Source organism: Anopheles cruzii, chromosome 2 (genome assembly GCF_943734635.1).
Source record: "Anopheles cruzii chromosome 2, idAnoCruzAS_RS32_06, whole genome shotgun sequence".
Classification (NCBI taxonomy): domain Eukaryota; kingdom Metazoa; phylum Arthropoda; class Insecta; order Diptera; family Culicidae; genus Anopheles; species Anopheles cruzii.
Genome location: NC_069144.1, coordinates 57,680,950 through 57,701,861, shown reverse-complemented (window position 1 = coordinate 57,701,861; position 20,912 = coordinate 57,680,950). Strand labels below are relative to the sequence as shown.

Sequence of the window (20,912 nt, the reverse complement as noted above, 5' to 3'; positions counted from 1 at the left end):
GCACTAGGTGGGAAACAATAGTGATGCGTCGGTGAAAACGGATGCACGTAGTGCGCCTTGAACTTAACCCCGAAAAGCAAGCGGGTCGCGTGGCTACCGTGAACTTGAAATCGGACGCGCCGACGACGGACGGACGCGGCCGTTTGCTGGCTCGCCGACTCAGCACAGTCGGGTTCTTGGCTCAACAATTTCAAGCCTTCCGCGCGGATTAGATAACCGGAAGCGGTCACCGAAAGCCTTTTCTCGACTCAACATCCCTCAAGTACGAGTGAAGCGTGGCGCAGTGAGTGCAACAGTTGGTTCTGGGTATTATGTGCAACATACGCGGCTGGCAAGCGATAAGCGGCTGGAGCCTGTCCCCCGAACGGAATAATGTTGAGTGTGATTCAGGGTGATGTCGTGAAGGTCACTCTCATGCCGCTTGTGGACTCGTGAGCGGCGCAAAAAGAGTGAAATTCTAATGCAGTTGCTGTTTAGAGACGAGGAGAAAACTAGAAAGTGAAGTGCACGGCGAACGGAAGTGCAACCGATAAGATAGTGCCGATCTTGCGTTTGTCAATGTCCCGTTTGAGGGCAGGTCTAGTGGCGTGACAGAGTGTCGGGCGAGCTTCGAATTGCCGTCGGTGCTCCGAACGGTCATCTGTCCAGTTCTCCAGCTCCACAAACACACTAGTTGGTGTTGGTGTAACGGTTGTAACGATAAGCTGATTACACAACACACGGCGTCGTTCTATTGACCCTGAGGTTCCTATATCCGCATCCACCAAACAAATAGCGACTTGAAGGAGCGGATCGCCGCGCCCCGCGGGGACGGGGTCGTGAGTTGCGTGTGCAGCGGTCACAAAGGTACGTGGAACTGCAGCTCGTCCGCAACCGTAAATAAACGCTGTTTACATCCAATAAAGGAAGTCGATTTCGCGCCACAAAACACGGCGCGTAACGGGGGTGTAGGTTCGGGAGACTTGAATGACTTCCCTGACTTGCCCATTGCGCGCCACCTTAGTCGAGTGCGGAACGATGAGCTACGGGTCGTTGGAAAAGGCAGAATAATTACGGGGCTTTTTGCAACACACACACACACACACTGACTGGACTGGACAGACCACTGACTTAATCAATGAAGTGTAATTAATTATGATTTCATTAATGTTACACAATCAGCGCTGTCTTGCGTCATACCGTCGGAGGTTTGTCGAATTCTTTGAAAACAATTTCAGTTATTGGTGGTAGATGAGTGGTTTTTAACCTGGCCCTACGTTTAAGTTGTAACTCACTAAAGCTTACCTGCACCGGTCAACATCCCCGGAACGATAATTTTAAATCAATAATAATTTAACGTCCAGAACGCTGTGGAAATTTTTCTCTTCCCATTTACTCAATACAATGAATAGCATAACTAATAGCGGTACATATTATCATAACATTTCATATGTTTACTGATTACTAAATCTAATTCTAAACATAAACTATTACCGGTTCACCCTTTAAAGGGTGTTGCTACACCGACATCATTTCTATCAAGATCAATTCATGTTTGGACCGATCAAAACCAACATAATAGTCGTCGTTTCAAGTAAGGAAGACTTCTTCCACCGAACGTCGTCCGTTCGATCAAAAACCCCTCCTGGCTTGTTATTTATTTGTTTTCCTAAGTTGCCATCGTTTTTCCCCATTCGTAGTACACATTGACTTCGCTTAAGTACACTAACCGCAATGGTGAATCACTTGGCCGAGTGCCCGCGGGTGCCACGTTTGCTTCCAGCAGCCGACCGGCTCCACCAACACACTGGCTGGCCAGAGAGGGTGGTAGTAGTTCCCGATGCACTCCGAATATTACACAATCGGGTGCGCGCAAAACGGCGAATCAAAACAATTAGTGGCCAGTAGTGGCGTGGTGCCGGTGATCCGCCCGAGCCCGTGCGATGGTGTGCGTGAAAGTGCAGCGCACTGACTGACGTTCTAAAGTGCGCCGCGCAAAAAGATGTTCGCGTGCAGCGTATTATCAGTTGCACGGTCCAAGGACGCTCGTGTGTTCTTCCCGTCCGCGCCCTTTTCGGCTTCTCCCCCGCCCTAAACGGAATTCACGGCCAACGGTGGAGGCGCCTGGTGGTGGTGGTGTTGGTGGAGCTGCGAAGCCACACACGCCACGGGCTTTACGGGCCGTTACACCGTGTGCCGATCGTGTGGACATCGAGCGCTCGAACTGGAGCCTCGAACGGCGGTCACGGGTTGCGTGACGGATTGTTTGTTTACAGTTCGCATTTTCCGGGAGGTAATTTGGTCAACTTTGAAGTACTCAATCGATCAACCTCGTAGTAGTTTTTTAAACATCATTCTATCTATTCATTCACCGTCCCCGCACCGGATTCCGGTGTGAGTGGTGGCCGCTCGTGGCAGCAATTCGCCAACCGGTTTAAAGCCGCTTCAAGTGGCCGGGTCGGGCCGGGTAATCAATATTTGCGTTCGCCGCGGGTCCCGTTTGCGTCGTTCTGGAACCGCACCGATCGCTGGCTGGCTCGTGCATAAAATCCTCGGCCAGCCCGCGCCGAGTCGCTGTGATCGCTTGCACTATATTTACCTACCGACGGCGGAGAGCTGTTTTCCTTATCTCGCGCCTTTGCGGCCGAGAAAAATGGCAAGAAAAACAGTGCGCGCCGTAGCGGGCGTTCGGTGGGCAACTTTTATCAGCCATCATCGGGACAACAATTATTATGACACCGGATGATGGGCACTGTTTACCGATCATGATTATTTGCTCTTTCATTACCGTTTTTGCGTCGCCATTTCGGGATCGGAGTGGAGGAGAAATTTGTTTTCATCGCAGTTTGATAAGCATTTGCGCCCGTCTAATTGTTACCTGTATTTATTAGCACAGTCCGTCATGAGCCGCAAGAGGGAAACAGGAAAACTATGAAAGATGATTTTTCACTCTAGTGAACTTTACGGCATTGCCGTTTGGGAATAGATTAATTAAAAATTATCGCCTGTCGGGGTTGTTAAAACTTTTCCATTGCGCGGAGTTTATGAAAAAATATATCGTCCAAAGAACGTGTCTCAACTTCTCGCGAACCGAATCGAATGAACTACCAACCAACCATTTCATTTTATTTTGTCAACTTCCAAGCCGAGTGTACAGCTGTGATTACAGAGCGTGTCATCCTTCGAAACATTGGTACAACTGCAAAGAATGCATCGGTAACTTTAGCTACTTCTCCGCTAGGTTGAAAGGAGATGCATCTGGCCAGACAAGAAAAACCAGATTACATCGTCGCCTTTTTCCCAACTGATCCCATTTTCCTTCGTTTCGTGTGCATGTCACGCAGCAAATTGACTCCTTTGTAGCGTCAAACGCCACCTGTTGAGCCAATTATTCGTGTAAAAGCAAAGAAATGTAAAGGCAGCGAAACTAACGACCCCGGCCCAGAGCAGCTGCACTCACGGACACGGATTTATGCGGAAGGGGTCGGTCGAGGCGTTACAAGCGGTTCCGACGAAGGGAATCGGAGCCGATCCAGTGTCGTAATCATAGTCCCATTCCACGGCTCGAGAGGAAAACAAATAATTTCACATCCTTGAGCGCACAAGGACCAAAGTTGGGGACGGGAAAGCATTAACCTACTGCCGCGCGCGGTCTGGGATCTGAGATGCGAGGGATGCCGTACAGGTTCGTACGGCTCGTACCATTGGCGTCTTCTGCTCGTGACGGGTTAAAATTGCACAGAACCATTCGTCTTGTGTACCTTTTTATAGGGCTTTTCGGGAAAAGGAAAAGAAAGTTTTCAGCGACTGAGGGGAGCGCCGGTCTGACAGCGCCGGAGACCAGTGAGCGGAACCAGACCGATTATCGATGGGCGACCAGAGCTGGCTCAGGTTAGGGGCCCGGTCTGTGGCTGACAAATATTTGACAAGCCGTACAACGATGGCCGATGGATTGAGATTGGAAGTTGGGCTGTTCCTTAAAGTCCCAGCGTGTTACAAAAATTGAATCACATCAATCCGTCCGATTCTGCTCCGTCCGTTTGTGAAGTAAATAAAACTGGCCACTGAGGGGAGACCCACGCTCCGTGGTTCCGCGGTGCGATAATTGAAATGAAAGCCGAGCCCGGAAAGAAGGCTCCTAATTAACGCACTTCGATGCTCGCCCAGAAATGCTACACCGACCGGGTGCTATCGGGTGTTATTAACCTCTCTCTCTCTCTCTGCCCGTGATTCCTGTCTCCCGATGCCGAACACCTTCTCGATTTCCGTTTGACGTCCACGGAGGGCGTTCTCCAGGCGTTTGTGACGAGAAACTTCTAGACTTCCGACGGCACCGTGGCGTTGCTCGGCCCAGCTAAGATATGCACATGCTAATAGCGCGGGGATGACCGAAATCCCGATTCACGGCACCACACACACCGTGCGGGGTGTCGATGACCGGTCCGCCAGAGGATTTCCATCGGATTAGCATCCCGAGCGGGGAGCATCCATAAAACATGACCGCAAACCCGTTCGGCCCGAAAAGACAAATCAACGGGTCGGCGGCTCGGCCGGATGAACAATCGGTGCTTCAATGCTAATTCCAAAATAATGGCCACCAGCGGATCGGGCGGACCGTTGACCACGGAGATGCGCCCTCCGATTCGGGCAGGCCGGATTGAAGGCAGACGAAATAATGATGCCGTTGGATTGAATCGGTTGTTAATGCGGTTTTAATTCGCTACCGAGCGTGACGTGGCCGGCCGGTTGATTGTTCTTTATTCATTAAAATCTCGGTGAAATGGCCTCTTTAACTATAGCTTCAACCGGAGGTTCCTCTATGACTGACTTCCCGGCACCCGACAGCCACAGAGCTGTCACATGCAATAACTCTACTTCCAGTCGGTCGGCTCTTTGGAAGGACGAAATCCTCAGTCATTCGACCCACGGGTTGACGTATTGATGAGCTCGCAGCCACCGGAGGGAAGAGAATTATTACATCACGACCGTCATCCGCAACCACCGATACTTGTTTCCGTCGTCGATGGTAAAGTCGGTAAAGCGGTAAGCTTGATCTGGTTGCGTAACCGAGTGGCGAGTGAATCGTTGTTTCAGATCACAGCAACCTGGAATCTGTGTAGCGAATTGTTTCCGCGAGGGACAACTTGTTGCTTCGGCCAACTCGCCCAGATGAGTCGGAGGAGATTTGCAAGGACAACTAACAGTCCTTCCGATAGGTAGACCTTCGCTCCGTAATTCGCGGTTGTGGCCAAACGGAGCGTGAGTTCCCTATAGCGCCGGTCACAAGCATGGTTGGCCTTAGGATAAAGCGTTCGTCCTGCTCGTTTTGGTGGTTCCACAGATTCCCCTTCCGGAATCCTTCTCTTACAGCGATAGTCGACTGTGGCGCGAACCATTATTTTATTACTCTTGAACATTCTTTCTATGGACATTTTATACAATGCGTTACTATTATTATTAGTTGTTCCGTTTCTTGGTGTAGGCAAAGCACATGATTTGCTGGATGGACTGGAGCTAATAAAACCGATCCTGGCCGTTGCATTCCAAATCCGCAGCGCACTGTAGACGCTCCACCCGCGTGATGGCCACGTTCAGTAGAAAGGATATCCATTCGCCATCACCGCAATCGTGGGGCCGGGCTTCCGGTCTTCGGTCGGGTCCGATGGGGCCAACCGACGAATGGTACTCTCTCTCTGTCTCTCACGAGCCACCACCAGGGCTTCGGTTGTTCGGCGCACCGGCTTATAAAAGTGCCTGGCGGGCGCTCGGAGTGCGTCCAGTCGTTCGATGGCGGTCCTCGGGTGACGAACCGCCGAACCGTGTGTGCCGTGCCGTGTGTTTTGTGGTTTGTGGCGCCCGCTTGTGTCCCCCCCCACCGCGGCCCGTGACGTACGGTGGGTTCGTTGCTGCGATGTGGTTTAAGTCTCCCGTTCGGTTGATGCCTTTTCGTCCGGTGCGCGAGTAGCCAACCTCCGCAGGATACTAGCGTTTGTGTGTTGAACAACACGAGCGATGCCGTTTCAGCGATATGCAGGTGGTGTATATTATGTTTACTAGTGGCCGAGTGGTGCGATTGATTGATTTTCGCTTCGTTCCTGACCTCGTCCAGCGTCGAAAGCCATCCCGAGGCCACCGGTGGTTGCGTAATCTAATTAGTGGCTCCTGGACGGAATCCGCTTTCCGACAGCACTCGTTCCAGTAGTTCCGATTCCGTCCTGTGGCCAGCGTGCTGACCAGTCCAGTTGACCGTTGCGCAATATATGGTGTGTGTATATTATGATCCTTTGTTTGTGTTCCGGGAATGCATCCGAGTGGAAGAAAGTTTCAAGTGGCTTCAACAGAAGAAAATCTCGCCCTGTGATCGCTTTAAAGGGCGCAATTGTGTGAATTTCAAAAAAGGAATTAAATGCTTTGGTCTTTAAAGGATAATATTCCTCATTTTGAGATTCGCGTGTGACAGCCGAACTTCAGCCATTTAAGCGACGGAAGATTGAAGCGATGTTGATATCCAATTCGGTCATGACCAACCAGTGACTGTAAGGATCCTTTGCTCGTTTGCTGTCTGCGCCATCGCTGACTGCGAAGGATCCGTTTGCCGAGATGGTTGCCCGAAACTTTTCACTGCAAGACATGCCCTACAATCGCGTCCTGCAGGTGCCGGACGATGAGCGCGAGTACCTCACGCTGGACGAGCTGAAACCGCACCAGCTGACGGAGCTCGGTGTAACGGTGTCGTCCTCGCTGTCGATCACCTCCCAGCCACAGAGGACCGCTCCGGCCACGGCGGACATGGCACCGAGCGCGGTTCTCAGCGGGAGCGACCTGCTACCGAACTATCACCACCATAACGCTTTCTATGAGCTCGGAGCATCGCACGCACCAGCGGCCAAGTAAATATTCACCAGCCGTTAAGCTGCTTGAGTTGGTGTTGATACTGCTTTGGCTTTCGTTACGCGGTCAGCTGTAGTTAGTAGCTCGATTTTGCTTTTATGATTTAGTCACATTGCAACAGTGTTTATTTAATAAGAGAAAGGTAATTTATAATTCAGTAGTTCGGTGATCCTTTCCCTTTAATTTTAAATTAACACACCTCTTTGTTATTGCCACGGCTAGCCAGTGACGCAGATATGGCCCATATTAGAGACTTATTCTCATCGTTGGGATATGGTATAATTTAGGTATTTAGGATTAGATACCCTATTATAACGCTGAATGTAGCAGACTTTATTGATAAGAGTTGTTTCCTATATCCGAAAAATTGATTTCTAAATTAATAAACCACCATTTTTTTAAACCATTTAAACCTTATGTTTGTTATCATTTACTCTGCTTCGGTTGTTCAAAACACGATAAAAGCAATCTTCTGTTGACTACATTTAGAATAATTTGATGTGATTAATTGCCAACAACTGAACGAAGTCCTTTCGGTCTGTATTTCCAGCTCCTCGTCTGTTCCGAATGACCATATGACCGGGCCGGATGCCTCGCTCCTGGTCGATCCTTCGCTGTCCGGTACGATGTCGGCGGTGACCAACATGAGCGCCCTATCGGTGGCCAGTAGTGGCCACCATCACCATCACCATGGCCACCAGACCGCAGCCAGTGGGCCACGCAAACGAAAGTTTTCGTTCAAGTAAGTACTCGCCCCGTCCGTAAGAAAAACGTCCCAAGATTTAACCTTTACGCCCTGGCTTGGAGAAGTTTGGCTTTGGTGAAGTCCTACGAGTTAACCGTTCGGCGGAGTCTTTCTCTCTGGCAAGGTGACATTTGCTGAAAAACAATGCCAATTGCAAGCGTTTGAAGTGCCGTTCTCCAAAGCGAGAAAGTTCTCGGCACAAGAATCCTTTCGTGGAGCCCTACGATCCCTGCGAGTTGTGGCCGCTATTGTCACCAACCAGGCTCCGTGGATCCGTCTTCCCCATGGAATCCCGGTGCTCCCCTCCGGGTGGCGTGGTGTTAATTTAATAATTATGTAAAATCTGTCACCCGACGACATTTCTTTCGAAGCGTCAGCATCGCGGGAGGGATTTTTTTGTTTTGGGGAAACAATTTCCACCGGAAGCCCACGAAAACGTTTGGCTCCTTAGTTGGGGTGGCAAGGTACTTTCGAACACCTCTGGAAGCCAGGCACCTCTGACGTAATGCCATTTGCGGGGCTGCCGCTAAACGCAGAAACTGTTGGCGGCAGTCGTAAGGATTCGCGGTCGCGAGTCGTCGCGCGATACGCGCAATGATTGCGGCTCGTTGCGTGGCGAGGTTTTCGCTGGCTTAAGGAATCGAACGCGCCAAAAATAATCAGGGCCAGACCTCGAGCGTCAACAAGAACCGTTTCGTATCGATGCACCCGCCTGTCAGGATGCCTGTTTGAATATTGTAGTCTTTAGTTCCCATTGCAGCGACACAAGCGACATCGAGGATGATACGTGCGATGATTCCAAATCCGTCAGGACGGCCGACGAGAGCAAGAAGTACGTTGGGAGCCTCCAGCACGGCACAGCAGCGCATTAATCGATGCTAAACAATTCCTTTTTGCAGACAAAACCACAGCGAAATCGAGAAGCGACGGCGAGACAAGATGAACACCTACATCACCGAACTGTCCGCGATGATACCGATGTGCCACGCGATGTCCCGAAAGCTGGACAAGCTGACGGTGCTGCGGATGGCGGTGCAGCACCTGAAGACAATCCGTGGCGCAGTTCACTCGTACACGGAAGGCCACTACAAACCGGCCTTTCTGTCCGACCAGGAGCTCAAGATGCTGATCCTGCAGGCGGCCGAAGGCTTCCTGTTCGTGGTCGGGTGCGATCGGGGCCGTATCCTGTACGTTTCCGAGTCCGTTTCGCACGTACTGAACTACTCGCAGGTTGGTTGAGCTCTTCAAGAGGGTCTATCTACGCCGACTCCGAAAGTCTGAAGGTGATTTCTGTCTCTCCTCAAAAGGGTGATCTGCTGGGACAGAGTTGGTTCGACATCCTGCATCCGAAGGACGTGGCGAAGGTGAAGGAACAGCTATCCTCGTCCGATCTCAGTCCCCGGGAACGGCTGATCGACGCAAAAAGTGAGTTTCGAAATTGTTTAAATGTTGTATAAATTTAAAATTGAACGATGTCCCTTTTTCCGCTGTGACAGCGATGCTTCCGGTGAAGACGGACGTACCGCAGGGTGTGACGCGACTGTGTCCCGGTGCCCGCCGTTCCTTCTTCTGTCGCATGAAGTGCAAGGCGAACGTCCAGATCAAGGAGGAAACGGACACGGCCAACAATGTGGCCAGCTCGACCGTGTGTCACCGGCGCAAAAAGCAGATCAATTCCGGTAAGTGCCCGTTCGTGGCGCACGAATTCCTCGGTATTTGAGGTGTCCTGTAATAAAGGATGCGGATTCCTCGGTTTTACTCGGCAGACAAGAAATATTCGGTGATACAGTGCACCGGGTACCTGAAATCGTGGGCACCGGCCAAGATCGGGCTGGAGGAGAACGAAACGGACGGTGAGGGTGACTCCTGCAACCTCAGCTGCCTGGTGGCCGTCGGTCGTGTACAGCCCAACCTCTGCAGCCTTGCGGCGAGCCAACACACGGGTGGTGGTGCAGGGCAAGCGTTACAGCGACCGAGTGACAACGGTACCGGCAATGGATCCACCGGAAATGGAGGGCCCTCCTCAAGCACGGGCAACGGCAACGTGACGTCTACCAGTAACGGAACGTCCGGGGGCGTTGGCAAACCGGCCGTCGGTGGGAGCAACATTCCGAACCTACGCAACGTACAGTTCATCTCACGGCACGCGATGGACGGCAAGTTCCTGTTCGTGGACCAACGGGCAACGCTCGTTCTCGGGTTTCTGCCCCAGGAACTGCTGGGGACCAGTATGTACGAATATTATCATCCTGAGGACATTCCAGCGTTGGCCGAGTCACACAAGGCGGCTCTACAGGGCACCCAGTGTGTCACGACCTCCGTGTACCGGTTGCGCACCAAAGAGTCCGGCTTTGTGCGGCTCCAGAGCGAGTGGAAATCGTTTCGCAATCCGTGGACGAAAGACATCGAGTATCTGATCGCGAAGAACAACGTCATCCTGTCGGAGCTGGCCGGCGACGGTGCGGCTCGCAATGGGACCGGCGGGTACGGGACCGATTTGGCTGACGGAACGAGCGAAGCGTCCGGTGCGACGGGGCGACCCGGTGGCCAACCGAACGTTGGGTACGAGTTTTTCAACCACTGTAAGTGTTTGCTGCAGTCTCCAGCTTAAGGGTAATGGTCTACAGTTTCTTGGTTTCGTTTTTTTGGACAGCCAACGGCCGGGAGATACAACGAATGATCAACTCGCACGTGGAGGCGAGCAAAATTGGGCGTCAGATCGCGGAACAAGTGTTGGATCATCAGCGGCGGCTGGGTGACTCCTCCTCGGGTGAGTAATTGTTACGGCTGCACGGGCAAAGGGCACCAGTTCTAAGCGGATAACGTACCTTCCGCAGAGAGTAGTCCCAATCCGAACGAACCAACGCTGCAGCCCGCCTTCAGCTCGGTCCTGTCGGAGGCGACCCATTCGAACGATGGCACCTCGGGCGAGCACAGTCTGAACGCGTCGAGTGGTGTTTCTCCCTCGTCGATTCCGGTCGTTCCGTCGGGCGTGGTGACACCACGGATAAACGGGACCCTTCCCGGCTACGGACATGTGCAGACGAGCGCTCTCTTGAGTCCCGAGCACGGTAAGGACCTTGGGGGAGACACCCGTTTGGTGCTGTCTTTTCTACTTCTGCTGTTCTTTGCAGATGTGTCCCAAGCGCAGGTCAGCAGCACCGACGGGAACGATGAGGCGGCCATGGCTGTGATTATGAGTCTCCTGGAGGCTGACGCCGGACTCGGTGGACCGGTCGATTTTTCGGGCCTCCCGTGGCCCCTTCCGTAGACACACGGGGACTACGCATGCAGTGCATTTTCTTCAAGGCTATGATCGTGATGAACGAGTACGTTCGGGCAACGGATAGTTACCATATACCAGGCGGGGTTGTCTAGGAGGACCCGGGGCAGAATGTCTTGTACATAGAGTTTTCCAAGCGCCTACAGTTGAGGTCACGCACCTGACGATGGGCCACCTATCAACGAAGCGATACGATTAGCGGAGAAGCAGTCTAAGGTGTAAGAGTAAATGATTCCTAACGGTGCACTGTGATGGGTGTATATTTTAAGGCTACATTAGAAAAACGAAAACAACATGTGTACAAAATGCCAAACGATGAGAAATAAATATAGGATGATCCATCAAGTATTTGGATTGCAAACTAGATTATTAACTAGACTTGAAAGCGCCTAAAGGTATGCAACTTCCCATCATTAAGCATCTCTGGAGAAAGATTCATTTGAAACGGCAACGGCAAGACATTTATTATTTCGTTCCTTTTCTTTCCGCACTGGGTTCTAATAAAACAATGGAAGAGTCAAACAATATACTGTATATGCTACGCAGATAATGTACAAAACTCTCTCCCTAGTAGCGGGGCCGGAACACAACTTCGTACGGTTTCGGGGACAGCGTTATGCCCGGGTTTAGCACGATCGATGGTTCCATCGACGCCCCGCCGGCGGTCGGTCGGAGTAGATCGAACTTTTGCATCACCCCGACGAAGAACGTAAACAGGCAGGAACGGGCCAGCGTTTCCCCGAGGCAGCGACGTTTGCCGATGCCAAAGAACATCAACCGATCCGTGTGTCCCCCGTGTGTCTGTCCGTCGGACGCACCTAGGAACCGTTCGGGGCGGAACTCTTCCGGATCTCCCCAGTATTCCGGGTCCATGTGAACCGTTTTCAGTCCGATCAGCACCGTGGTGTCCTTGGGCACGCGGTACCCACCGAGGCTACAATCGGCCAGCGTACGCCTGGGGCCGCTCACGGGCACGATGTGAAAGAAGCGCTGCACTTCCAGCAGAAACGCTTCGGTGTACGGGAGCTTCGAGCGATCGGCTTGCTGTGGCAGTTCATCCGGTCGAAGGGCACCGTCAATCTCCGTGCGAACCCGTGCCTGAATGTCGGGCCGTACAATCATCATCATGAAGGCGAGATCGAGCGTGGTGCTCGTCGTTTGCCCTCCGGCAATGAAGATGTCCAGGATGATCATCGTTAGCTGGCGATCGGTGAACGTGGACTGCGGGTCATCCCGGCGGTCACGCATTTCCTTTATGTACGCGTAGATGAGATCGTCGGTTGCTTTCGCGTCGCTAAAATTCCGATGGTGCTGCGCGATCGTTGTGGCAAAGAACTCGTTCAGTTCCGTGTTGAAGCGACACAGCAGATTGTAGCCACTCCACTCGGGCGCCAAGAAGCGAAGCCACGGTAACTGACTTAACACGCCACCCGACATATCGAACGCCTTGGAGCGATCCTGCAGCAGCTTGAGCAATCGCCGCAACCGATCGTCATCGCGCGGTATCCGGCTGCCGGTCACGAACGTCCACAGAACATTAATCACACTGATCGAAAGGCTACTGGCGGGCCAGATTGGCCGTTGCTCGGCTCCCCGAATGATGTCCACCAGTTCGTTCAGCTCGTTCTGAATCTGCACCTGCATCGGCTGCCGACCGTAACCGGCCTGCCGGAGATGGCGCGTCACGAAACTGCGATGTTCCACCCAGAACGGCCCATCCGTACAGGTCACTCCCAATCTGCAAACGGCGAATCGGAGCGTCATTAAAACACTTTATCGGATTGCGCACGCTTCTTACCTGGTTCCCATCGTACGAAGGCGGATGAAGAAGTTATCGGGCCGCCCGGCAAACACGTCGTTCCGGTGCACCTCGTTAACGGCCGCGTAGTTGAGGGCCACGACGACGTACTCTCGGCCCAGCTTCAACCCGATCACATCACTACGGTACGTTTTGCCCAGCAATTCGAACGCCTTGTGCTGACCACCGTGCTGACGGGCCAGCTGCCGTATGTAGGGCGTGTTTCCGACCACCGGAAGCCATGGGGGTCCTAAAAAATGAGAGCGAGAAGATGTCCATCAGAAGTCGAACGGTGCATCGTTTCAGCGACGCATCAGCTGATCCTGTGAGCGCGTGGCGCAAACACGAATTGTGCCCCTCCGCGAACCCCGACGGACTATAAATAATCCGATACAAGCGACGCGCTGCCACACACTATCGCATTGCTCTACGTAACTCGCGCTGTCGATGGTGTCGGATGCGCGGCGATAAGCGGCCAAAACTATCCTACTACAACCGCGCGAGGTCTAACCGAGAACGCTGAGTGCGCGATAGCGAAGCTCGGCACTCGCCGCCGCTGCTTATCACTTCCGCGGCCGATCAGCCGCGTCGGTCGTGTTGGTGGCCCTTCTTCTTACCCGGCGGATAGTTGGCCGGGCGGCGAAATTCGTTGATGAGATAAACGCACAACAATGCCACCGCCACGGCCAGCAGAATGGCGAACATTCTCGGTCTCGGACTCCGTTGTCACGACGCACGGTGGCACGAGGAAAGCGTGCGCCGATTGGTTCTTTGTTGCATAACGCACCGAAATCGATCGAAATTAGACTTCCGCAATACGAGACGGCCACACTGGTGGAGGGCGTGACGGGCGCGTACTGGTTGATCTTCGCCTTTCAGGACTCGGCCTGGAAACTGGCGTGCCTTGAGTGATACCGGAAGCGATCACCGGCTGGTTCACGTTCACGCACAGATTGAAGGGGCTCTCCGACGGTCTCTTTAGAAGCCCTTCACGAGCTGACCGCACGCCCCAAATGCACCGAGCAGACTGAGCCGATCACGAGCGCGCGCACGAAACGACTCGTATTCAACTAGACGACTCGTGTTCCGATGAATCAGCTTCAGGGTTGCATTTCCACACGCCGACTGCCGATTGCTGATAGTTGCGCCTGATAATGGCTGCGTTGTGGGACGGTTTTCATATAATAAAAGCCGATCAGAATCAGAATTAATATTGTTCTTGTTTATTTTAAGTAATGTTCAAATTATGTTCCATTTTACAAAAGGTTCTAGAAAGGTGATTTTTTTGGAAAACTAACAAGAAATTGTGGTCAAAATAGCGCCACAAATAATTGGCAACTGTTTTTGGGTTATATGAAGTGATTAAATGAACGCACGATTGCCTACATCTAGGCGCAATTGTGAAGTATGATTTTAGGGGCTCGTAGCTCGCCTGTGGTTTGATGCAACCGAACTGCATAAATCTTTACTTTGTCTGTCTTTTCTAATATGTTTCATCAACCGCTGACGATCGTGGCTGGAAAACGACATGGTACGGTTTGGGCGAAAGAGTAATGCCCGGTTTCAGCGTCATCGAGGGCGCCATTTCATCGCCATCGGCTTCCGGGTCACGGCACAAACAAAACTGCCGCATCACCCCGACGAAGAACGTGAACAGGCAGGACCGGGCCAGCGTTTCCCCGAGGCAGCGCCGTTTGCCCAGTCCGAACGACATCAGACGCTCGGTGTTGACGATGTTACGATCGCCGTCCAAGAAACGCTCCGGCCGAAAGACTTCGGGATCGCCCCAGTGCTCGGGGTCCATGTGTACGTTGCGCAGTCCCATCAGCACCGTGGTGTCCTTCGGGATTCGGTATCCCCCGAGCGTGCAATCCTGCACGGCACGCCTCGGCCCATTCAGCGATGCGATGCTGAAGAATCGTTGGACCTCAAGCAGAAACGCCTCCACATACGGGACCTTCGTACGATCGGCGTAGTGTGGCGAGGCTTCCGGTGCCAGTTGGGTGTCGATCTCTTCGTGCACCAGCTGCTGCACATCCGGCCGCATGATCATCATCATGAAGGCGAGATCGAGCGTTGAGCTAGTGGTTTGCCCACCGGCAATAAACATGTCCAGTATGACCATGGTCAGCTGCAGGTTGGTGGAAGTTCGTCGATTCCGGATCGTCCTTGCGATCACGCATTTCCTTGATGTACGCGTAGATGAGATCGTCGGTTGCTTTCTCCTCGCTAAAATTCTGATGGTGGTCGGCGATCGTTGTTGCAAAGAACTCGTTCAGTTCCACGTTGAACCGACGCAGCAGATTGTAACCACTCCACTCGGGCGCCAGGAAGCGGATCCAGGGCAATTGGTTGAGCGTCCCGCCGGACATATCGAACGCCTTTGAGCGCTCCTGTAGTAAGTTTAGTAAACGCACCAAACGATCGTCCTCACGAGGAACTCGTTCACCGGTCACGAAGGTCCACAGCACGTTGATGACGCTGATCGACAGGATGCTGGAGGGCCAGAGGGGTTCTCCGGAGCGATCGCTCAGAACGCCCAACAGTTCAGCCAGCTCGGCCTGAATCTGAACGTGCATCGCTTCCTGTCCGTATCCTGCACGGCGCAAGTAGCGTGTTACGAAACTACGTTGCTCGTTCCAGAATGCGCCATCGGTGCACGTAACGCCGAGTCTTCGGAGAGGAAACATTAATAACCGTTTACCCGTTCAGCCCATCACCCGTATCATCTTACCTCGTGCCCATGGTGCGCAGCCGAAGGAAAAAATTGTCCGGCCTTCCTAGGAATACGTCATTGGAGAGGATTTCCTTCACGTCTTCGTACGCCAACCCAACGACGAACCGTTCCTGGCCCAGCTTCAAGCCGATCACTGAGCTTCCGTACCGATCGGACAGCTTGTTGAACACGTTGATCAACAGGCCACCATTTTGGCCCGTCATTCTGCGTATCTGCGGAGTGTTGCCAACGATTGGGAGCCATTGGGGACCTAAGGGTGCGAAGCAATTTTAATGATCGTCTACGGCAGCGTGACGCGAAAATAACCTTACCTGGAGGATATCTAGCAGGGCGCAGCAACGCCTTCAAAAGAAAGTAAAGACACAACACCAAAACAGTAATGCTCAATAGGATTGCAATCATTGTTACAAGGCCCTTGAATTGATCGCCCAAGCTGTTTTGCTGTATCCCAAGACAGAAGTACGTCTGATGGAATGGACGGGTTTGACGTACACTTAAATAGGGTTAAACTATTCTTTGTGGCAAATTGCGTGGCGTAGTTGCGAGTCGGTTACGAAACCAACTAGGTTCGATAGCCCGACACTGTCTGGCGTGTTGCTTATCGGTGTGATTATCGATCGCAAAGAATCATTACTACTTGATCATGCTTTTAGTTTGAGTTTATTCAACTCACACTTGACAGAAGGTGGGCTTCAAAGTGCATTTTTAAAACACACAACACACCTACTTTTATGGGTTCAGATTGGAATTTGAGAATTATTCCAAGCGAAACGCAACTTCATTGATAAACAATCATTGATCTCTGGTTTTATGAATGAACTGGCTCCGGTCGTCTTCGGGGCGGGGTCCAAGCTGGAAAAGGAAGACTGTGAAACGGGAAGTAGTATCTTGATCGTACCATGACCATGACTGTGCATCGCACGGACTGCCCTTACCCTGCGGTCCCTCATCCGACGCTCCGACGGAGTAGGTTATGGTAGAATCCAAACAAAACGATTGCAATCCAAACAAATGGTCCTACCTCACACCGACACTATACGGGTAGCGAGTGACCATCGGCCTGATGGTGGGTTCCGAAAATAAGATCCAAAAGCATTCTTTCCCGGGCTTCCGTCAAAGAGTCAAATTGTTTACTTCACGGAAGCCTCCTGACCGCGCGGGCGCATCGACGAGCATGAGCGCCTAAAAATAAATTCCAGCTTGAACCGGCGCCCGGCACATTCGGTTCGGTTTAAATCAACCGATCAACCTGGACTGGAAGCGCGGAAATTTACATGACAAACGCCGGCAGCATCCGCACCGCGGTTCGACGGACGGATGCCACCTATAAAGCTCCGTTGCCGACCGACATCCGGCGTCAGTCACGTGGTTCCCGCCGTCGGCGCTTCTTGTGTGCATCCCCAAATCTCGAGATCAACTGTGAACGATTTCTTCTCCCAGTGCTTGCGGGATGTGGTACGGTACGGCAGTGGGCTTGTTGGTGGCCGTGGTTTTGTACTGCTTTTGGGACGTTCGAAAGCCCAAACACTTCCCACCCGGTAAGACCCCGGAATCATGCCATTTCATTGGAGTAAACCCTAGTAAACGGATCACACGATCGATCGTCCCCAGGTCCGGTGTGGTTCCCGTTAATCGGCTGTGGTGTGACACTGATGAAAAAGGTCCGGACGCTGGGCTTCTACCACCTGATGTGGATGGCCCTTTGCCGCAAGTACGGGCGCATTGTGGGGGTTCGGGTCGGTCGGGACCACATTATTGTGGTGTCGGGCCGGGAAGCGATCCGTGCGATGTACGCCAAGGAGCAGTTTGACGGCCGGCCCGATGGGTTCTTCTTCCGGATGCGTTCGTTTGGCCAACGGCTCGGTGTCGCCATGACCGACGGACCGGACTGGGAAGTGCAGCGTAAGTTTGCCGTACGCACGATGAAGCAACTCGGTATGGGGCGGTCCGAATTCGTGCGGATCATCGAGCGTGAGGTGCAGGAGCTGATCGAGAACTTCCGGGTGCGGGCCGAAGCCGGCGAGATCTTCACGATGAGCGGTTCGCTGGATATCGCGCTGCTGAACGTGGTTTGGGTGCTGATGGCGGGCCAGCGGTACGAGTTGGAGAACGTGCGCTTGAAGTGGCTGGCCGAAGCGATCCACAGGACGTTCCACGTGATCGATATGTCCGGTGGGTCGTTGAGTCGGTTCCCGTGGTTGCGATTCGTCTGCCCGGAAGCCTCCGGTTATGGTCCCATGATGCGATTGCTGAAACCCCTGTGGGGCTTTCTAGAGGTACAACGAGATCCACGCATGTCCTGGAGGTCCTAACATCCCTTTATTTTACACTCGACAGGAAACGATTGAATCGATTCGAAGCAATCCTCACTCGCCCGATCGGCGGGATAGTGTGATCTCGGCCTACCTGGTAGAGATGGCACGTCGGGAGCATCACGACTCGTTCTCCGATGCCCAGCTCGTTAGTCTTTGTCTCGACCTTTTCCAGGCCGGCATCGAGACGCTCAGCAGTGTGCTTGGTTTCGCGCTGCTTTACATGTTACACCATCCGGCCGTGATGCGCAAAGTTCAGCGAGAACTGGACGCGGTGGTCGGTGCTGGTCGGTTACCGACGTCCGAGGATCGACCGAGACTGCCCTTTACGGAAGCCGTCATCCTGGAGGTGGAACGGATAGCCACCGTTGTACCGGTGGGACTGGTGCACCGTGCGATGGATGATGTGGAGCTGTGCGGCTATCGAATACCGAAAGACTCCATCATTCTGCCGCTGCTTTATTCGATCCAAATGGACGCCGACTACTGGACCGACCCGGGCACCTTTCGACCGGAACGGTTTCTCAACGAGACCGGTGATCGTGTGGTGGTGCACCACGACGTGTTTATCCCATTCGGAGCGGGGCGGAGACGATGTCTGGGTGAAGCCCTGGCCAAACCGGCCGTTTTTCTGTTCTTCTCGGCCATCGTCCATCGTTTTTCGATCGAATCGGCGGACACCACACTGCCGCCACTGGAAGGGATGGATGGGATTACGCTTTCACCCAATCCGTTTCGTGTACGCATTAAAGAACGCATTGCGGTGTAACGTATCCATGGAGACTGAGGGAACCTACAATATACAAAACTTTCAAAGATACACATTTGACTTTTTTATTTCTTCTGTTCATTGTTGCGTAAAGTAGGTGCAGAGATCGAATAATTCAAAACTATATTTTAACGAGCATTTTGCGTGCAATGATTTCATTTCAAATGCATTGCATGCAAAACGTCAAACGTCAAAACGAACGTTCGAAATGTCAAAAGTCTCTGTGTGCGTGTGCTTGGTTTGTTGACAATCAACGGACCGGTTTGTTTTGATGTTGAAATTGTTCCGGGGGTTTTGTTAACTTTCCAAAATGGGCAGTAATCGTGCAATTGATTTTGATAGGTAAGCGACCCCGTGTTTAATGTGGGGGCTACAGTGATCGCATTTTTTGTTTTTCTTTGCTTTCAGCCCTTTCGTGAAGAAAGAGAATTGTTGCAAAATTTGCGAAACCACATTTGGACCGATGGAATCGATCTTCTGCAATGCCGACGATACGGAGATGCTGGACAAAATCTACCGAAGCACCCGTGTGGAGGTTCGTTGGCGAAAGTGCGTCATCTGCCGACCGTAGCATTCATTCTCTTTTTCCTATTCCACCGTCAGGTCACCCCGGTCTGTGGTTTAATTTCTCCAATCTGTGCCCCGTGCAACCGTCGGATCGAAGCGTTCGACGTGAACGCTCCACCCAAGGTGGTAGAGTTTGTGATCAAAACGGAACTAGACCCCGAACCGCTCGAAAGCGATCCACTGAATGTGTCCGATCCGATAGAACTCGCCGCGGATGAAGAGCAAGATTGCTTGGCCATAGAAGAAGATGTGCCCGTTCGCAGGCGAGTCAGCAGAGTACGGCGTGATAAAACGGGCCGCAGAGCACGGCAATCCATCTGCAGGGGCCGTGGCCAAAGAAAAGCCAGCACGTCACGTGCTAGAGCTCGTCGCGCTACGTCTTCCAGCGCATCAGGATCGGATTCACGGGATTCGGACTCGTCTGCGTCAAACGATTCGATCGAATCGGCGGATCAGAACGATGCATCGAGCGAAGAAGCGGAGGAATTGCCACTGAAGGTAGGCAAGGAGAATAAACGAAAACGGAAAACGGTGAAAGCATCGTCCTCGCTGGACGAGGACAGTGAACCATCGTCGGTCTCGGAAGCCGAGTTACCCAGCGCAGAGTCGGCGACCACGAGCGATAGTTCGGATGAAGCTCTGGAGGAGGTCGAAAGTGACGCGAAGCAACGTACGGCCACGCCGTCAGCGGGGCGCGGTCGACGGAAGCCGGCGGGCCGTACGAGGCAACCAAAGAAGGCGGCCATTCCGGAGCAGTGCGTGGTGTGCGGGAAGACGGTAGCTTATATGAGAGAGCACATGCGCCTTCACCGCATCGAACAGCAGCACCCGTGTCCGCACTGTGATCGGACGTTCGTGCAGGTCAACAACCTAAAGTACCACATCCGGAAGCATCTCGGCGAAAAGCCGTACGCCTGCCAGCAGTGCGAGAAAACGTTCTACTGTGAGGCGCACCTGAAGTCTCACCTGCGCGTCCACGGGCCGCAGGGCCTCTTTCAGTGCGAGCTGTGCCCGAAAAGCTTCAACCAGGAGTGCAATCTGAAGAAACATTTGCGTGTCCACACGGGCGAAAAGCCGTACACGTGCGAGACGTGCGGTAAACGTTTCAACAGTACCTCTAACCTGCGGAATCACCTGCGGTTACACTCGGACGAGCGACCGCTACGGTGCGATCACTGTGCCAAGTGCTTCGTAGACGTGCACCATCTACAGAGGCACATCCGAATGGTCACGGGCCAACAACCGTACATTTGTCACGTCTGCATGAGTGCTTACTACTGCCAGCAGGGGCTAATGGATCACCTGAAGACGCACATCGAGAAGAAAAACTACAAACTGGACTAGTGGCTAGCACCGGGCGACGATATTTTTAAACAGATTTTAATGAACGAAGCATACAAATGACGTATACAAATCAAGCCAAGCTAGAAAGATTTTACTGTATGCGACTGAGGGTTAATTTTAATCGGCCACGCGCCTAACGTTTTAAATAAAGGACTAAATCACACGCAGCGCGGATAGCACTGATGACTACTAGATTGACTCACGAACACCAAACTTTAATCGGGCAGCATGCTTTCCAACGAGGCTGTCAAATCGGAAGTGAAAACTTCAGGAATGGCAAAAGAAAACCTTGTTTTTCATCTTTATTACCTTCTTGTCTGGTTGTATTTTAAATACATGAATTAAAAATAAGTATTTTGATGGTATCTCCAGTTGTTTTGTTAGCCTTCCGTGCCGAACCCCTGTCCATCGTTCGCACTCTTCTTTTTTTTACACACTCCACATATCAGTTTGTTGTCCTGATTATGATCCGCCGCTTTCCGATCTC

The 20,912-nt window shown here is 52.5% G+C and overlaps 4 protein-coding genes and 1 pseudogene across 7 annotated transcripts; 3 read left to right on the top strand and 2 right to left on the bottom strand.

The window, feature by feature from the left end:
• Positions 1–45: 45 nt before the first annotated feature.
• On the top strand, positions 46–11,246 carry LOC128277928 (protein cycle). 4 transcript variants are annotated; one of them, XM_053016534.1, is made up of 11 exons: positions 5,773–6,013; positions 6,089–6,869; positions 7,421–7,612; positions 8,364–8,447; positions 8,515–8,845; positions 8,923–9,040; positions 9,112–9,294; positions 9,382–10,197; positions 10,269–10,385; positions 10,453–10,686; positions 10,750–11,246. In XM_053016534.1, the coding sequence occupies exons 2-11, from the start codon at positions 6,580–6,582 to the stop codon at positions 10,884–10,886; spliced, it is 2,502 nt and encodes an 833-aa protein (XP_052872494.1). In that variant the 5' UTR covers positions 5,773–6,013; positions 6,089–6,579; the 3' UTR covers positions 10,887–11,246. The 4 variants fall into 4 exon arrangements, with proteins under 4 accessions (XP_052872496.1, XP_052872494.1, XP_052872495.1 ...); XM_053016536.1 differs by lacking the exons at positions 5,773–6,013; positions 6,089–6,869 and adding an exon at positions 46–846; XM_053016535.1 differs by lacking the exon at positions 6,089–6,869.
• A 163-nt stretch (positions 11,247–11,409) lies between these two features.
• LOC128277929 (probable cytochrome P450 305a1) lies at positions 11,410–13,701 on the bottom strand. Its single transcript, XM_053016537.1, has 3 exons — positions 13,314–13,701; positions 12,697–12,946; positions 11,410–12,636 (listed from the first exon to the last, which is right to left on the bottom strand). The coding sequence occupies exons 1-3, from the start codon at positions 13,399–13,401 to the stop codon at positions 11,466–11,468; spliced, it is 1,509 nt and encodes a 502-aa protein (XP_052872497.1). The 5' UTR covers positions 13,402–13,701; the 3' UTR covers positions 11,410–11,465.
• Positions 13,702–14,179: 478 nt separating this feature from the next.
• LOC128267077 (probable cytochrome P450 305a1) lies at positions 14,180–15,835 on the bottom strand (annotated as a pseudogene).
• A 1,048-nt stretch (positions 15,836–16,883) lies between these two features.
• On the top strand, positions 16,884–18,514 carry LOC128267076 (methyl farnesoate epoxidase-like). The gene is made up of 3 exons (XM_053003866.1): positions 16,884–16,971; positions 17,045–17,709; positions 17,771–18,514. The coding sequence occupies exons 1-3, from the start codon at positions 16,884–16,886 to the stop codon at positions 18,512–18,514; spliced, it is 1,497 nt and encodes a 498-aa protein (XP_052859826.1).
• Positions 18,515–18,824: 310 nt separating this feature from the next.
• Positions 18,825–20,618, top strand: LOC128267074 (myoneurin-like). The gene is made up of 4 exons (XM_053003865.1): positions 18,825–18,856; positions 18,917–19,049; positions 19,118–19,579; positions 19,640–20,618. The coding sequence occupies exons 1-4, from the start codon at positions 18,825–18,827 to the stop codon at positions 20,423–20,425; spliced, it is 1,413 nt and encodes a 470-aa protein (XP_052859825.1). The 3' UTR covers positions 20,426–20,618.
• The last annotated feature ends 294 nt before the right edge of the window (positions 20,619–20,912 follow it).

Excerpts from the sequence above, each read along its gene's own strand:
- LOC128277929 (XM_053016537.1), bottom strand. The coding sequence starts at position 13,401 with ATGTTCGCCATTCTGCTGGCCGTGGCGGTGGCATTGTTGTGCGTTTAT. Across the intron at positions 12,947-13,313 it reads CCCGGCCAACTATCCGCCGG|GACCCCCATGGCTTCCGGTG; the intron begins GTAAGAAGAAGG and ends CTCATTTTTTAG. Across the intron at positions 12,637-12,696 it reads CTTCGTACGATGGGAACCAG|ATTGGGAGTGACCTGTACGG; the intron begins GTAAGAAGCGTG and ends CGCCGTTTGCAG.
- LOC128267076 (XM_053003866.1), top strand. The coding sequence starts at position 16,884 with ATGTGGTACGGTACGGCAGTGGGCTTGTTGGTGGCCGTGGTTTTGTAC. Across the intron at positions 16,972-17,044 it reads GCCCAAACACTTCCCACCCG|GTCCGGTGTGGTTCCCGTTA; the intron begins GTAAGACCCCGG and ends GATCGTCCCCAG. Across the intron at positions 17,710-17,770 it reads CCCTGTGGGGCTTTCTAGAG|GAAACGATTGAATCGATTCG; the intron begins GTACAACGAGAT and ends TACACTCGACAG.
- LOC128267074 (XM_053003865.1), top strand. The coding sequence starts at position 18,825 with ATGGGCAGTAATCGTGCAATTGATTTTGATAG. Across the intron at positions 19,050-19,117 it reads ACCGAAGCACCCGTGTGGAG|GTCACCCCGGTCTGTGGTTT; the intron begins GTTCGTTGGCGA and ends TTCCACCGTCAG. Across the intron at positions 19,580-19,639 it reads CGGAGGAATTGCCACTGAAG|GACAGTGAACCATCGTCGGT; the intron begins GTAGGCAAGGAG and ends TCGCTGGACGAG.
- LOC128277928 (XM_053016534.1), top strand. The coding sequence starts at position 6,580 with ATGGTTGCCCGAAACTTTTCACTGCAAGACATGCCCTACAATCGCGTC. Across the intron at positions 9,041-9,111 it reads ACGGCTGATCGACGCAAAAA|CGATGCTTCCGGTGAAGACG; the intron begins GTGAGTTTCGAA and ends CCGCTGTGACAG. Across the intron at positions 9,295-9,381 it reads CAAAAAGCAGATCAATTCCG|ACAAGAAATATTCGGTGATA; the intron begins GTAAGTGCCCGT and ends TTTACTCGGCAG.